Here is a 17,965-nt window from a genome sequence, read left to right on the forward strand (position 1 = left end):
ACAATGATGTGCTTCTGCACCTCTCCCACTGTGCCTGGCACAAATCTGGTGCCTGGTGAATGCTTGATGGATGGATAAATGGATGAATGAGTTGGATGCTGAGTAGAGAAAGCCTTCTGTTTTAAATGTAAAAACTGTATCCCCCCTAGGGCCTTTTAGTCTTAGCAGTTAGTGCTACCACAGAGACCCTCAACCCATCAATTATGAAAATTAACTGTAAATTATCCTTTTGCATACTTAATTCAGCCTCTTCATTCTGTGTTTAGTAGCGCTCAGCAGGCATAAAATTCAATAGCAAGCTTTGGAGCAAATCCAGTTTCTGTCTTCTGTGATATTTTGAAAATGCAAAGTTTCAGGAGTGGACCTTGGAGCGTGTCTTTCCTGGAAGGTCTCCAATGAGCTCTGCGTCTCGCCTCTCTCTTGGAATGGGCTCAACCCTTCTGGAAAGGCTGATAGCTTCAAAGGATGCATCTGTCCTCCTCTCCAGCTACGCAGAGAGGCCTACTCCCTTCTTGAGTAAAAATGAATACCAACCTGACTTGTGGAAGGAAAGAAAAGTGTGGTTGTCGGGGCGCTCGGCTCCTGGAGCAATCACCCAGTTATTCTTCACTTAGCAAACGTTTGCTGTGCGCTTTCTACAAGCCAGTGCTGTGATGTATCATGAGGTGATTAACAGGGAGTAGAACGGTGTCCTCGCTGCCACGGGGCTCATGACAGAGAAAGGAGGAGGCAGATGGTGAACACCAAATGCATAGAAATGCATCCTGCACTGAGGCCATCTACATAAAGTGGCCAAGTGAGTCCCGTGTAACTGGGGTGGATGTCGTGAATAAGTGAGCCATGAATGGCAGGGGTGAGTGCCAAGATGGGCGAGCCCTGGGGAAAAGCACAGGCAGGGACACTGAGGTGGAGGGCACTTGATGAATTGGAGTCATCCTAAGGCGGAAGGACCTGGTAAGAGGGTAGGGAAGGGGATCAGTGCAGTGGCGGTGGAGGGACAGCTTATTATTAGGCTTGTGAGAAAGTAATTGCCTTTTAATGGAAATAACTTTTGTGCCAACCTAGTATCACGATTTGGGAGGTAAAAGCATTACAGATCCTGAGGCCAGGCTCAGATTGGTCAGTTGATAAACATTCTGTAGCTGCGTATGGTGGCCGCATGCTTGTTCTGGGAGCAGTTTCCTGATATTCACAGTTTTCTTTTCTGTGATCCCAGCACTTTGGGAGGCTAAGGCGGGAGGATTGCTTGAGGCCAGGAAATAAGCCTGAGCAATGTACCGAGACCCTATCTCTATAAAAAATTCAAAATTAAGAAAATTAGTTGGGTGTGGTGGTCAGCACCTGTAGTGTAAGCTACTCAGGAGGTAGGAGGATCACTTGAGCCCAGGAAGTCGAGGCTGCCATGAGCCACGATGGCACCAGTGCACTCCAGCCCGGACAGAGCAAGACCCTGTCTCTAAAATAAGAAATAAAGGTTTCTAAACCACAATCCACTTCAGCTTACCAACACATCAGTGTATTTCCAATCTACAAGCTCCAGCGTGCAAAACAGTCTGTGCAGCCCTGTTTCTTCCCCAGGCATTGCACTTGGTGTCTCCCCACATTCTATCTGGTGGCAGAAAACTTCATCTCGCTCATTCTAGGTCTGACAAGGCATGTCCGGTTGAAACTCGGTTGATTCAACCTCTCGAGCTCTGCCTGATCTGCCCAAGATTGACCCAGGAGGGCAAGTTCATCGTGGCACTGTGCTGTGGGGGAAATGTTAGGTCTTTAGGTATTCACCCTCTTGTGGCTTCCTTCACAGGGGTGTGTGATTCCATCGTTTAGCCCTGAAATTCACCGAGGCATCCATGTTTCTACCTGGTCTCCCAGTACATGGTCTGTTCCATCCTCACTGCTCCACTCATTCTTCCTGCAAGAAACTGATGCCAGGTTCACACTTGCCTCAGTTCTTGCCCCAGCTAACTTCAGTGACCTACCCTGGAGTTAGGCCAATGTCCCACTGCTTCCATACCATTCAGGGCTTTAAGGTCCTGGGGATTGGGGTGGCCTCTTCTGAGTTCCTCTATGCCTGGGCATCCCAAGCTAATCCTGATCTACCTCTGCCACATGCTGCCGGCAAAGTGCAGAGGAGACTTTAGGATCACTCGGGAATGAGCAAGAGAACTCTAGCAACCAGAGCCTTCATCTATTGCTGCTTGACAAGGTGGCCCAAGGTTACTGGATCCAAACCAATATTTGATATTTCTCACAATAAGTCGGAGTTTTCTGGGCAGTTCCACTGCTGGAGCTGTGTCCATCTGATGCAGTCACTTGGGGCTGGGTTGCCAGGCTTCTCCCCTCTCCACAGGATTCTGCATCCAGGGGTCTTGATGACACTTTGACTTCAGAGCAATGCTCTGAGAGAGTGAAAAAAAGCAGCTAGAAGGCTCCCAAAGGCCCTGGAAATTTTGCATCATCAGTTCTACAACCTTGCAGGGGCTGAAATGAATCACGGGGCCAGCCTAGATTCAGGCGGGTGAGGAGACAGATGCTCCTCTTGATGGGCGGCACAGCAGAGTCCCCTTGCAGAGGGGTGTGTATACTGGGGTGGGTAGCATCTGAGACCATTTAATAATCTACCACAGGGTCTAACCAAAAGAACAGATGCTGCTTTTAGCAGTTACAACAGAGGGAATGAGAGCACAGGAAACTGGCTCAAAGTGAGGGCTGAGCTCAGTCCTCCAAAGGACCTGCACCCACTTGCGCCTCTCCCCTCCAGCAGGCCCTCTATGCCTGTGTTTAGTCTGGCCAGGAGTGGATGTTGGGTGGAGGGCTTGGTGAGTATTCCTCCCGAATATTTTCTTCACTTAGAGCCAGTCTGCAGATTACTTTATATATTTACTTTTTTGCTCAGGAGCCCTAAATGTTACATCTCTTTTCTTCCACTGTGCTGGCTTTTCTGAGGGTATCAGCAGCCTCCTCACTACTTTCCAGGACTCAGGGTGCAGTAAAGAAGCTCAGTTAGTTACCAGTAAAGAAAACTGCTTGGTTAATCTTCCATAGCATCATATAAAACTGTGCAAACTAGAGTGTCCACAAGCAGCAGGTGGCAAATTGGAGGCCCTGAGAAACAAAGCTAGGATCAAAGAATCCTATGTCCTTAAGGAAAGGACTCTGATTGTGGTCAGGCCAGGGAAGAACCCCACTTGTGGTCGGGCCAGAGTGGAAGTAGGGTCATATTAGCTGCTGTGGAATGGGGAAGGGTAGAGGGCAGAGAGTGTCGACAGAGAATGTAGAAGGTGCAGGTTTTCCCTCCGTGTCCCTCTCCCTGGTGGAATTTGCCTCTCCCATCCAAAGCCTTTCCAGCAAGGAGCTTGTATGAGTCAGGGTTCCCCAGAGACATAGAACCAATGGAGTGGATGAGTCCATAGATATAGATTTAGGTAGACAGAGTTATGAATACATTGGATGGATGGATAGATATGATTGATGAATAGATAGGATGGATGGATTGATTGAAGGATAGATAGAATGGATAGAGTGATTAATTGATTGGTGGATAGATGGGATGAGTGGATGGATAGATAGATGGATGTGTGGATAGAGAGATAGATGGGTAGATAGATAGATGGATAATAGATGGATAGATAGATGATACAAATGAATAGATAGATCATAAAGGGATAGATAGATGGCTAGATAGATAATGGATGGAAGATAGATAATAGATGGATAGATAGATGATACAAATGGATAGATAGATCATAGAAGGATAGCTAATAGATAGATGACTAGATAGATAAATAATGGATGGAAGATAGATAATGGATGGATGGATAGATAATAAATGGATGGATGAATAGATAGATAATGAATAGATAGTAGATAGATGATGGATGGATGGATGGATGGATAATAGATAGATGGGTAGATAGAGAGAGATAGATGGCTAGATAGCTAAAAGATGGATAGATGGATGATAGGTAATAGATGGATGGATGGATGGTTGGTTGAATGGATGGATGGACGCATGGATGCATAGATAATAAATAGATGGACAGATAAATAATAGATGGGTAGATGGATGCACAGATGGATGGATAGATAATAGATGAATAGATGGTTGGATGGATGGGTGTATAATATATAGATAGATAACAGATTACGGATAGATGGATGGATGAATAGATAGATGATGGATAGATAGATACATAGATAGATACGTAAATAGATAATGAGGAGTTGGCTTATGCAATTATAGAGGCTGGCAAGTCCCGAACACTGCAGTTGTCAAGCTGGAGACCCAGGAGAGCCAGCAAAGTACCTCCATTCTGAAGGTGTGAGGACCAGGAGAGACAATATTTCATTCTGAGTCCAAAGGCAGGGAAAAAACTGATGTCCCAGGCAGTCAGACAGGAGGAATTCCCTCTTACTCTGGGGAGAGTCAGCCCTTTTGTTCTGTTCAGGTTTTCAGTTGATTGGATGACATTCACCCACATTGTGGGGGCCAAGGGCTTTGCTCAGCTGAGATGTTAATTTCCCCCAGAAACACCCTCACAGACACACTCAGAATAATGTTTGCCCAAATATCTGGGCATCCCATGGCTCTATCAAGGTAATGCATAAAATTAACCCTCACAGAGACCAGATGGGACAGGAGGACGGGGGTGCATGATGGATCTGGTGTGACAGCCTTCGACACCCTCAGTGGCATCACGTCAGACCACCTCCTGAGGCATCGGCTGGGGAGAAGGAACTGGGAGAGGACAGTTTCATGTGTGAGGCACCACTGGGTTTTCCCTCATTCCTCTTTTTATTGCTTCAGGTGTCTCATAAGGTCCTGGGCAGCAAGGTTGGTTTCTCGCACTGGAGAATTTACACTCATTGGAAAGCAAGATGTGAAAGGGTCATTGTCAGGTTCCTTGATCTTTTCAGGTCATGTGTGGGGGTCTTTAGAGCCTCCATGCACCCCAGTTCCATCTTCTCTGAGAATCACTTTGAAAGATTCATCATTTTTTGGCAGAACCCTCTGTCCAGCGTGTGAATTGGATCTGAAGGGCTGGACTCAGTGCCCACTTCGGGCTGGCCTAGGGCCTACCACTGCAGCACTGGGAAGCGCACTGGGATGTCTGTGGAGCACCGGGAGCCTGCTTGGGCCGGGGGCTATGTGAAGCCAAGACACCCGAACCTCTGAGGCCTTCTCGGCAGCTGCACTTCCTGAAGTGTGACCTAATTTAGCTCAAGCTTCAGCTGCTGGAGAATGACTGCATGACACACTTCTGGTATGCGAGGCCCATGCAGGCCACCTGCTGTGCTTCAGGAAGTTGCATCCTGCATGGAAAATAAAAACCATCAGGCTCTCAAGAGCACAAGGGACCCCTCCTCCATGTGGCCAGGGGTTCCCTGGAGCCACTGCCTGGGGCTTTCACACAGGAGGGGCCGGGAAGAACCAGAAGCTCCCATAGTCTCCTCTCTTAAGGCCTTCGTTTCATCCGTGGTTTTATTCCCCCTGACTGTATTTCCCTCGCTGCCCAGCCTCCTTTCTTAATTGGATTCGCTTCAACATTTACGCAGTGGGAGATTTCCCATTTTTAAAAAATCCAAACTTCCGTTTTATTCTTGGAAAACAGAATTTCTTGCAACAAGGGGCCCAGATTTGCACCTGGCTGCGGTGGGCTAGAACTGGGAAGCAGCTGTCCCTAAATGTGGCAGAGGGCCCCTAGTGTGTCACAGCCTCCGTCAAGGCCTGTGTATGACAGTACAATCACCTGCTTTCTACCTGCTTGGCTTCCAAAGACACTTGAGTTTGTGGACCCTGCCACAGATGGATGCACCTCTCTGCCTCTCTTGCCCTCACACCAAGCGACCCATCAAAGAGGCAGGTCTTGGTTCCAGGGGTCTCTCTTGTATATTGACAAGCTTTTCAGAGAGTGGATCATTTCTAGAATTTTTAAAATTCGTTTTATGGATATGAAGTCCTGTTATTGCTGGGGCTCACCAGTAAGCATAACAAGTTTTTAAAACCCTTTCACGGGGCCTACATTTTAGATAAGAGGAGCTGGAAGAAGTCAACAAATACGATGAATAAGGAAGATACAGGACAGGTCAGAGGGTGATGAGTGCTGTAGAAAAGTCCAGAAGTAGAAGAGGAGGCAGGAAGTGTAGGTGAGAGGGTGATATGGGAGGGCTCATGTGAGCTGAGACCTAAAGGAGGTTGAGAAGGCCTCTGGATGTGTGACGGAAGATTATTCCAGGCAGAGGAAGGAGCAAAGTCGATGATCCTAAAGCAGGATTGTTCCTGGAGTGTTTGAAAGCTTCGAGGAGGCCAGTGGGGCTGGAGGAGAATGAGCAAGGAGAGGGTAGGAGAGTCCCAGGGGTGAAGGTGGTTGGCACCAGTCAGGCTCAGCCTCACAAGCCCTGGTGAGGACTTCAGCTTAAGCCAAGTGAGATGGGGAAGCCCTTGGAGGTTTAGGCTGGAGAAATCTCATGGCCCGAGTCACATCTCAGCGGAATTATTCTGGTTGCTGCATTGAGGAGAGAGGTAGGGGAAGTAGGGGGTTAGGGCAGAAATGGGCATATCCCAGTTAGGAGGCGTTGAAGTGAGCCAGGTAAGAGATGATGGTTGCTTGGGCTGGAGCAGTCGTAACGAAGGTGGTGGGAAGTGCTCAGGTTCGGGATGTGATTTCAAGATAGTCCTGACGGAGTCGGTGTGGGACGTGAAAGAAAGGGAGGGTTCAAGAATGACTCCTGGAAATTTTAGCTGTGTTTACTCCTCACACGACGACTGATGTCATAGTAAGAGCTACCATTTGTGGAGCATCACCTATGTGCCCGACTCCTGGGGCCTGTTACGTATGCACATTTCTCTCTCTCTCTCTAAGTATGCATAGCACCCTGCAAGGCCAGACTGTGTATCCCATTGCACAGATGAGGAAACTGTGGTTTTGAGAGCGTGAATCACAGAAGTAATGTCTCAAGGCTAGTAGATAATTAAGTGTGAGATTCACACCCAGAGCACTGACTCCAAAGCTTGTGGTCACACCTTCCCACTATGCTGCAGCAAGGAAAATAAATAACAGGGCCAGGTCTAGCTATATTTAGGGGAAGGAAGGGATGCAAATGTCATTCTGGAAAGATCACTTAGATCAGGACCTGGGGAGCTTGGATAAAGTCTCATCACTCACCTGGTACCTTCAGCAAACCTTAGGATACATGGCCTTAGAAAGATAAATGCATTGAAGTCTTTCTGGGTTATTAAACAGGAGAAACAATTGTAGAATGCTAAGAGCTTCCACTGGGTGGGTAGTCGCTACCATGTGCATTAAGCTCTACACATGTGCTGTGCCATTTATCCTTGCAACAAACAGCCTCACAAGGGTTGGCTTACTACGGGTCAAAAACTGATTCTTCTAGAGGTGAAGTTAAAGGCTCTGAAACATCCCTGCATATTAGAATCTCCTGGGAATCTCTTAAGCCTCCCAACAGCCAGGACCCACTTCACACCAATGAAAGCAAGATCTCTGAGATGGGACCCAGGCGTCAGAATTATCTGTGTGTCACCACGGTTGAGAAGTAATGGGTTAAGTAATTTGCCCAAGTTACCCCTCTGCTAAATAGTGAAGTCAGAATTCAAACCCAAATGTGTTCATTTCAAAACCCAGAGTTGTAAGATCTACCCAACCATATCTGTGCATAGAAATTAGGAAATAAAAGAAAAAAAGAAGGTGAAAAGCTTGTTAATCACAGACAGAAAACACTTCTGTGTACAGCAGTAATTCTCAACATTGACAACACATTAAAATCACTTAAATTTAAAAAAATACTAATGTCTGAGTGTCGCTTCTCAAGATTCTGATTCTGTTCATGTAGGGTAGACACAGCTATTGACAGTTTTTCTTTTAATTTCCTCACGTAATTATAATATGCAGCCAGAATGGAGAGCCCCCGATTTAGAGGATGGGGAGGCTCAGGTTTCTTCCATAAGGATTGCAGATCTTTTAAGCAGTTTCGCTGGCATTGATATGGTTTGCAGTACTCTTTCTTTTTTCATCTTTCCATGCATTATCTGCTTCTGTAAATTTTTAGGCTTTGGAGAACGGGGTAGAGAGAAGTGAAATGTGGCTTGTTTGGGTTTTTTATTTTTTTATTTTGAGACAAGGTCTCACTGTCATACAGGCTGCAGTGCAGTGGCCAGATCTCAGCTCACTGCAACACTGTAACCTCTGCCTCCCTGCACTGTAACCTTCACCTCCCTGCAACCCTGTAACCCCCACCTCCCTGCAACACTGTAACCCCCGCCTCCCTGCAACACTGTAACCTCCACCTCCCCCGGCTCGAGGGATCCTCCCACCTCAGCCTCCCAAGTAGCTGCCACCAGAGACTGCACCACCACCCTGGCTAATTTTTAGTTTTTGTTTTTGTTTTGTTTGTTTGTTTGTGGAGACAGGGTTTTGCCATACTGCCCAGGCTGGTCTCAAACTCCTGAGCTCAAATGATCCACCTGCCTTGGCCTCACAAAGTGCTGGGATTACAGGCATGAGCCACCGTGCACAGCCTGTTTGGCTTTTCAAATTTGAACTCATAATGTAATTCACCGGCGCTTGGAAATAGGGTGACCTTCATACTCTTTGCTCCTCCCTGCTGCCTGTCTCTGTTATCGCACACGCTGAACTAGGTACAGAGAGCATGGATGAAGGAGGGACTCCCTCTGTAAAAGGCCAGATTCTGTCTCATTCCCCTGGCGTATTGGATCTGGGTGTGTTAGCTTAGCTCAGCCAATCAGAGCTCCTTACTCAGACCTTTCAATGAGGGATCCTTAAGGCAAAGACTCAAGAACAGGAGAAAGTTTTGACATCAGCAGCACTGTCCTCTCTAGAACTGGCATCTGAAGTTCTAGCTTTGTAGCCTTCCTTTGCTCCCACCTAGGCCCCATGCCTATTTCTCCTGTCAGCCTGGTAATTTTGAGGCATTTGTTCCATTCTCTTTTCCTTGTCAATCAATGCAGGGTGTTTTCTGTTGCTTGCAATTTGTGCCAGCAAGGGACGTACCTCGGCACCATGGAGAGATCCCAGAAAGCCCTCAGATGTGAGTATTGACATTAGGGTCAATGGGACTTTCTAAGAAAGCCCTTCCCAGTGAGGAAGCACGTGTCCTCGCCTTCATGAAATACTCATGAGGTAGAATGAATAAAGCAAAGCCTGGATCGAGTGCTTCTCTTCTCCTGAAGCGGCTTCCCTATGAGAAGGTTGATTTTCTTTATTTGCTTAGTCCCTTTTCTTCCTGCGGGCACTAAGCTGTCAACCAACTTTGGAGCTAAAATCCCTGACTCCCTGTAGTAGGGAGGTAAAGCCCTTTTGGCTTTTAACTCACCCCAGACTCAATTTTCTTACCAAATAGAGTCTGACGGCTACGAGGTTTGGTAAATTAGGTTTCCAGTGGTCCAAACTGTATTGTGACTGTTGGGAGAATTTATTTGCTTTTGAGTAAGAGCTTTTTAAGCCAATTTTGAAAATTTAGTTCAAGAGTTACCACAAGAAATCTACGCTATTGATTTACCGAGTGATAGTTCTTGGGTGCTCTCTGGAGTCACTTAAGTGTTTAAATTCCTCTCTTTATTACTCCAGCAACATCGCAAGCCCCATATGAGCTGATGTGAAAGACTCTTGGTCCCTTCAAGGCAAAGCTTAGCAAATATTTCAGTCTGATTAGAGTCAGTGGAAAGGCACTGACCACGGAAGAATTGAAAGAAGAAAAGATTTCTTATTTTTTTAGTCTCTATCTGCCAGTACAGTGTGCATTATGGCATTGTGTCTGCAGAGGCAGGCACTCAGGAAATGCACTGTATACAAATCGTAATGAGTCCCAGTTCACAGTGAATGGTTGAGAGCCTGCCCCTCCACTGTGGTTCGTTCTCAGGAAGCTCCCGGACCAGCCTTCAAGCGTGCGTCTGAATGGTGGCTTTAGGCAGCCAACCCTAAAGCCACTGAGCCTGAATGCGATGTCAAGTCCTGCTAAAACCAAGAAACAGCTTCCATTTATTGATGCTTGCTGGCATCAAGTTCCGTTCTAAGCACTTTGACTTATTCATTCATGTCAACTCCGAAATGACAGGGATTAACCTCCCCATTTTGCAAATAGAGAAAATGAGGCAGAGTTGTTCAGTCATCCAGCCGGTACCTGGGAAGCCAGGCTGTGAGTCAGGAAGTTCGTTTGAAGCCCACGGCATGAATCCTGACACGTGTGTGCTCCCCTTAAAGGGCCATGGCTTTTCGTCTCGGTTCAAACTGCTAACTTTCTTCCTCCCTCCTTCCCTCTCTCACTGTTTTCCTGTCTTCTCTCCTCTCCTCTCTTCTTCATTTCCTTTATTGTTTCGTTTCTTCTTTTCTCTTTCATTATTTGAATGAAAGGCTTGTTGGAGGCCTAATGTGGACAACACATCCGATTGGAGGTACTCTCACTGCAACAGGACTATGTCGGGGGCGGGAGTGGGGTTAGGGACTGGCTCCAGCCCCATGGCCACTGCTGTCTCACCCCTTGGAGCGCCAAGGATCCTGGGTACTGCAGTTCGAGAATCACCACATGCGTCATTTCTGGGAAGATATCTTCCACCTCAGGTCACAGCAAACCATAAAATGCTTTTGCCAGAATATGTAGGTACTGGAGGGAAACCTTCTAAGCCAGAGACAGGAAACTGAGAATCAGCAGAGATGTTGTCTAAGCTATGCCTTAGCTAAAAAGTGAAGGTTCTCATAATTTAAAATCCAGAGATTTTAGAGAAAAAAAAAAGCCTAGATTCCCAGCTTTTCTAGGAAACTCTTCTGCTGTCCAGTACCACTGGCCAGCCATCCCATCAGTCAGCAAGGACAGAGTGGAGACCCTCCCTTAAAATGAACAGAGCCAAACCAGCGACACCAAATCGCCCAGTCACTCATCTCCACAGAAGGGTCAAGTTTCAAAATAGGGTTGCATTTTCTTTAACTTAGATACATCATACTATGCATTTTTTAGAGACAAAGAAGACAAAGACTGTGTGAGGGTGGAGAAGGGGTAGGAAAGAATATGAATGCACAAAAATAAAGAGACAAGCGTATTGGTTCTGCATCTTCCCAGAGGAATTCTTTGTCTTGTGTCAGAATGTTGAATCCTGAGGCCTCCTGGGGGCTCGTTGCTCTGTCGGGTCAGTCTGGTCTGACCTTTGCTCTATCACACACATTCCCAGGGTCCCGGTGGACACAGAACTATCTCTTCTTCCTTTTGTCTGAGATCTCCAACTCCCTGAAAGACAGATGTCGGTGTTCCAGCCAGGCCCCCTGCCCCCAGTGCACCAGAGAGCTTGCCCTGATGTCACCCTGACCTAGAATTCTGTGCAGCTGCCAGAAAGCTGGAGTTTTCATCCAGTTGTGAAACTTGTATTTTTTTTTTTCCATTCTGAAACCAAGATTAGGTTGAGTTGGCTCACAAGTGATGGGCATCTGAGTGGGGAGCTGCAGCATGTTTCAAACGGGATCCTGCTGCGTTGCTCTCTCCTATCTGTGGTTGAAGAGCAAGTTGATGCAAACACACTTTCTGGCTGCAGAGGTTCAAAAGTGTCTGCTCTGACACTGGTGCAAAATGAGAACCTTAATCACCACCTCGGAGTTTGTATTGGGATTTAGAATAAGGTTTGCATGGAACCTGGTCCAGTGCCTGGCACATAGTGAGTATATTGTTAACAGCCACGTGTTATTTTTATTCTTATGTCAACTACAACAGAACGCTTTCGGGAGGTCACCTCACTGCTCACAAAAATCATGTAACAATGTCTTTCAAGCCAAAAGGAAAAATACTGCATCTCTTTTCCCTTGCCCATGACTGTGCCTTTCTTAATGCCCTTCGTTAGCATAATTGCAGTGGAGGATGCTGCCGCTGGAGCATGAGAAGTTGTGCTGGCTTCTTTTTCATGCCTCTTTCCTCCCTGCACAACGGGAATGTCATTATTTCAATCTTCTAGATGGTGCCTCTGAGTCTCGGAGAGCTGATGTGAGTGGTTGCAGTGCTCACAGAACTTTGTAAGAGAGTGAAGAGAGGTGCAGGCTGAAAGCCCATTGCAACCTCTGTGGTGCTGTGCCAGTATAGGCATCTGTTTGGGGACTGAAAGGGGGTCTTTGGACATTTGGATGGTTGTCACATCCAATACTAAGGGAATTGAATTATTTGCTGAGTAGAGTCAGTCAAGTAGCTATGCAGCTCCTGGACAGCACCAGTGCCAGTACCCAGTGGCAGATAAGGAGAAGCAGGTCTAGGCGTGTTTGCTAAGAAGACGAGATTCAACTCCCTGGAATGCAAGACTGTCTGCAGCCCAGCAGTGAGAGAGGATCTCCTGAATGTTGAGTTGTGCACACTTAGACCCCTGTGGGCCTCAGCTGCTGGACCAAGAACACATCTCTTAGTTTGGAAACACTCTAGACTCAAGACATCTCTCCCTCATTTTTAAAGACCAGCAATTCATGCTTGAGATTTGCAGCCTCTAGCTTGACGGTCAAGACCTTGGATTTCTTTTCCCTCCCAGAGGATTCTCTAGCATCTCATAAATCATGATTCTCTGGGCCCTGTTCTCGGCCCTGTGAACTCAAGGAAGATTCACGAAACCCAGTGCTGGTTTGGTGCAGTAACCTTCCCATTACATCCTTCCCCAGCCACTGAGCAGGACTAAGGGTGATGTGGCGGAGAGTTAGCACTCTGGCTGTCAATCAAGCCCTGAAGATTGAACGGTGCACTCTATATTAGTGCCCCAGCAAAGGAAAGTGTTTCACTGCTACTCTTCATGTTGGCACATGCTTGAGATGCAGTTTTTAAGCATACTTGGTGTTTCTTTCTTGATATGCCATGGAAAATCTCCTTTAATTCATCTGCAAACATGTAGCCTTCCAGGGGATGGCAGCCTGAGGTCTTGCTGACCACAGACCCACCACTTAGTGCCATCCTTAGCATATCGACAGAGGGCACTGGAGATACCTCAGGCTGGATGCCAAGGCTCACCAGAACCCTGGCCCCCCTACAAACCCAGCGTGATGTCTGCCATGCCCTTCCTTCTTGTTCCCACCAATAGCAGTTCTATTGACTCAACAGCTCTACAAAGCTCAGCCAACTTCCCCTTCTCTGAACTTCTCTAGCCAATACTGGCAAAAGTTTTCTGTAAGGATTTGGATAAGAAATATTTTAGGTTTTGCAGGCTCTACATTGACTGCTGCAATTACTCAACCACGTTCTTGTGACACGAAAGCAACTATAGGAAAATGTAAACAAATAGGCAAGGCTGTGCTCCAGTAAAATGGTACTCACAAAAATAGGCAGCTGGCTGCATTTGGTTCACAGGACACAGTTTGCTGTCTCCTGCCCTAAGGAAACAAACAAACAAATAAAAAAAAACTGTTGGAGCCTTGTGATGTCATATTTGACCACCAGCTGTCTTAGGCGAGGATCTATAAAGAGCATTGGACTGGGAAACAGGAGATGCTACATTTTATGTGACTCTGCACTAGCCAGCTATATGGTTGTGGGCAAGCCATCTTTCCTTTATTGGCTTTAATTTTATCATCTAAAAAATGAAAAAGTTTGGACCAACAGTAGTTCCCAAGATACATATATCTCAAATGCATGGAATTGGTCAGAATTCTTAGTTGCAGACAAAGAGGCCCTTTAGCTAAGTAGCCCCTCTAAGCAGAAGAGATGTCATTAAAGGATATTAGACAATTCACATAATCTCTGGGAGAACCACTGAATTGAATGTATTTACTATACAGCTAGGGACAGGGCAGCCAGCGATAACACAGATGAAAAAGGTCCAACCTCTGCAGAGGACTGTTGTGGTGGAAACACCCCTGTCACCCCTTGGCATGATGATGTGAGGGCCTGGATGCCAGGGGCACCCCACAGCTGCCCCAGGAGAACCAGGGCCACTGTGCTCACCAGAAAACCCCAACTCCCTTCCTGGCTGCTGCTCTAGAACCCATTTCTTCCTCTGCATCCCAAATGAGTGGGTCTGACTGGAGCAAACTCTGCTTCAATCCTGCATCTAGCAGCAAGGGGTTCTGAGAATGTAGTTTAGGCCTCTCAGCCCCTACAGCAGAGGAGGACAAGCAGAAGGGGTTGAAGGTGCTATTGAGTGAGTGGCCTACAGCAGTGGTCCCTGATCTTTTTGGCACCAGGGACCGGTTTCATGGAAGACAATTTTTCCACAGATGGGGGTGGTGGGGGAAGGATGGTTTTGAGATGATTCAAGTACATTACATTTATTTTGCACTTTATTTCTATTGTTATTACATTGTAATGATAGTGAATAATGAATATTGAACAACAATGAACTAATTACATAAGTCACCATAATGTACAATCAGTGGGAGCCCTGAGTTTGTTTTCCTGCAACTAGACTGTCCCATCTGGGAGTGATGGGAGACAGTGACAGCTCATCAGGCATTAGATTTTCATAAGGAGCACACAACCTAGATCCCTCACATGTGCAGTTCACAATACGGTTCACACTCCTGTGAGAATCTAATGCTGCCACTGACCTGACAGGAGGTGGAGCTCAGGTGATAATGCGAGCTATGGGGAGTAGCTGTGAATAGAGGTGAAGCTTTGCTCACTTACCCACCACTCACCTCTTGCTGTGCAGCCCTATTCCTAACAGGCCATGGACTGGTACCGGTTCATGGCCCAGGGGTTGGGGACCCCAGCCTATAGCATCTGCCACACCTACAGAACTGAACAGAGGCCATTCAGGTGCATACTGCAGGTGTGAGCTAAACTAGTTTAGCTCATCATCTGCAGAGCTGGTAATAATCATTCCAAGGCCTCATCAATACAGACACAGGTTACTGCTCATTGTTGAATATTCTTGGCCCATATCCTTAACTTGTGGGTGCTTCTGTGTCCCAGATGCCAGTCCTTACCTTGTAGGTGGTTCCATGCCCCAGGCACCCCCACCAAAACCCTAGAGCCATCCCTGAGACGCGTTTCTTTTTCTTTATCTTCTGGGTGCTATTATGAGGAGAGAAGGGTCCTTTGAACAAAGTTGGCTTAAAGCCATTTTCTTTTCTCTCTTCCAGGAGCAGCAGTTTATTCAATGAGGTTGTGCAGATGAACTTTGAAATAGCCAGTTTCAGCAGTCTTTCAGGGACTCAGCCCATCACATGGCAGGTGGAGTACCCGCAGAAGGGGACCACAGACATCGCTGTGTCCGAGATCTTTGTCAGCCAGAAGGACCTGGTGGGCATCGTTCCCTTGGCTATGGTGAGTCCTGAGTTACCTTGGATGCTCCTGCATTCAGCCACCTGATTGCATCCTGTGTCCTTCCTATCTGTCATGGGTTGTTTGCCACAATGGTTTTATGGAGTGTTTACTTTTAAAGTTTCTCATCTTTCCCCACCCTGGAAGTTATTACTTTTCATTAGCCTGGCCTTTCTCAACTTTAGTCATAAAGTTTAGTCCAGCAAGTCGCAATCATTTCTGGAGGTGGAAGTGAGCACCTGTGATTTTGAGAAGCTCCCCAAGTGATTTCAGTGTGCAGCCGGGGTTGGAAAACCCTGAGCTAAAAGGATGGTCAGCTTTGCCATCTTTCTGCAAACTCGGCTCCTTCTTGCTCCCCACTCCGTGCTTGAGATAGACACCCCTTCATCTCCGCTTTCCTTAGGATGATGGAGCTCACTTGGCATTGAACTCTCAGAGGCTGTCATTGGGCAGCGAGGTCAACCTGAAATGTAGAAAGTAGATGAGTGACATTGGGCTTGAGTAGTGAAGCACCCTCTATCTGACTCACAATGTGGCCACTCTTAGATTACTGTTAGTCTTGTACACTGATGAGAATGTGTAAGCAAACATGCTACTTGTGTGAATCATGTTATGAGAAATGGATTAATAAGGATTATAAGAAATGGATTATTCAGGATTCTTTGAGTTATAAAGGCTACAAACACAACCCAACTTAAACTCGGCTCATGTAAGTTTAAAAGTCTAGAAAAGTGTTTCTCAGACATTATTGGGCATGCAGATCACATGAACATTTTGAGTAGATGCCCATCCTCACTTAGGAGGTCTGGGCTGGGTACTTATTTTTCAAAGTTCCTCAACCATGTCAGCGCGGCTGGTCTGCAGACCACACTTGGAGTGTGAGGGGCCCACATGTGCAAATGATGTGGTATGGATGGTGGCTTCTTTTCGTTTCTCAGCTCTCCTTCCTCTTTGTTAGTCACAAGGTGGCCCCGGCAATGCCATGCTGGCTTCTTCACAGCATCATGTCCGTATAGAAATGAGTGGAAACCTCATTGCCAGTCACTCCAGCAAATCCTTTGGGACAGGGACTGATTGAAACTGATTGGCTTGGGTCATGAGCCCAACATGAAGCCAATCACTGAAATCAAAAGGATGTGTTGCTCTGATTGGCCAGGCCTGGGGAATGTATCACCCTGGGGCAGGTGCGGAATCAGGTGAAGGAGGTGTAGCAGCAGGTGGGACAGGTGTAGCATCAGGTGAAGCAGGTGTGACATCAAGTGGGGCAGGTGTAGAGTCAGGTGGGGCAGGTATGGAATCAGGTGAAGGAGGTGTAGCAGCAGGTGGGACAGGTGTAGCATCAGGTGATGCAGGTGTGAAACCAAGTAGGCAGGTTTGGCATCAGGTGGAGAAGGTGTGGATCAGGTGAAGCAAGTATAGAATCAGGTGAGGGAGGCATGGCATCAGGTGGGGCAGGTGTGGAATCAGATGGGGCAGGTGTGAAATCAGGTAGGGTAGGTGTAGCCTCAGGGGTAGGTGTGGAATCAGGTGAAGGAGGTGTAGCAGCAGGTGGGAGAGGTGTAGCATCAGGTGAGGCAGGTGTGAAATCAAGTGGGGCAGATGTAGAGTCCGGTGGGGCAGGTGTGGAATCAGGTGGGGCAGGTGTAGCCTCAGGTGGGGCAAGTGTGGAATGAGACTAAGAGCCTGTGCATCATGGAAAAATTTGGCTTTCACGGAAACAGGGAACAGATGCTGGTCAGACAAAACAGCAGATGTCCACCCCAGAAGGCATCATCTACCACAAAGATCTGTAAACACTTTGAAGTTAGAGAATGATTCCTTTTGACTTTTTATGTCCTAGAACAGGGGTCAACAAACAACAACCCATGGGCCACATCCAATCTGCTGCCCAGTTTTGTACACCACGCAAGTTAAGAATGGTTCTAACACTTTTAAATATCTACATTTTTAAATGATCCTGTCTAGCTACTTCATATGCTCAGTTCTGCCTCTTGGCTCATAAACTCTAAAATATTTACTATCTGGCCCTTTAGAGAGAAAATGTGCAGACTTGTGTCCTAGAGCACACACCAACATCAGCTCTGGATTACAAGTGCTGGGTTTCGATCTTACCTATTTCAGAAGGATAAGACATTCAAATACTTTGAAAAGGAAAAGCCATCTTAAGAGTGTGAAATACTGTAATGGTCCTTTTCAGGGGAGCACAGGTCTTCCTTGGATGGATGTATTGTTATTCTTGAGGTTGTTGTGTTTTCATAATGCCTTTAAGGTAAAGTGAGGTGACTACTAATGTCTGTACTCTTGTCAGGATCCTTTCGTTTGCAAGTAAATGCATGTGAATTCAAATGAGCTTTCTTCAAAAGTTTGTTGATTAACAAACATCTTTGCAGCACCAGCGCAGAGCTCTGGGCTCTGAATGCTGGATTTGGGTGCTCGTGCAGTAATATGGTTTGGCTGTGTCCCCACCCAAATCTCATCTTGAATTGTAGCTCCCATAATTCCCACATGTTGTGGGAGGGACTCAATGGGAGAAAATTGAATCACGGAGGCAGTTTTCACCATCCTGTTCTCGTGAATGTAAGTCTCAAAAGATCTAGTGCTTTTATAAAGAGTTTCCTCTTTCACTTGGCTCTTGTTCTCTTCCCGTCGCCATGTAAGACATGCTTTTTGCCTTCTGCCATGATTATGAGACTGCCCCAGACATACGGAACGGTGA

The 17,965-nt window shown here is 46.7% G+C and overlaps 1 protein-coding gene across 2 annotated transcripts in view; it reads left to right on the forward strand.

Annotated features, from left to right (window-relative positions):
- TMEM132C (transmembrane protein 132C) overlaps nt 1–17,965 on the forward strand; it is a 452,086-nt gene that overhangs the window by 337,072 nt on the left and 97,049 nt on the right. For both annotated transcript variants that reach the window (XM_055237228.2, XM_055237229.2), the window contains exon 4: nt 15,069–15,252. In XM_055237228.2, coding sequence (XP_055093203.1) covers nt 15,069–15,252 — 184 coding nt within the window. The remainder of the gene's footprint in view (nt 1–15,068; nt 15,253–17,965) is intronic.

The sequence above is a fragment of the Symphalangus syndactylus genome, chromosome 13 (assembly GCF_028878055.3).
Source record: "Symphalangus syndactylus isolate Jambi chromosome 13, NHGRI_mSymSyn1-v2.1_pri, whole genome shotgun sequence".
NCBI classification, from domain to species: Eukaryota; Metazoa; Chordata; class Mammalia; order Primates; family Hylobatidae; genus Symphalangus; species Symphalangus syndactylus.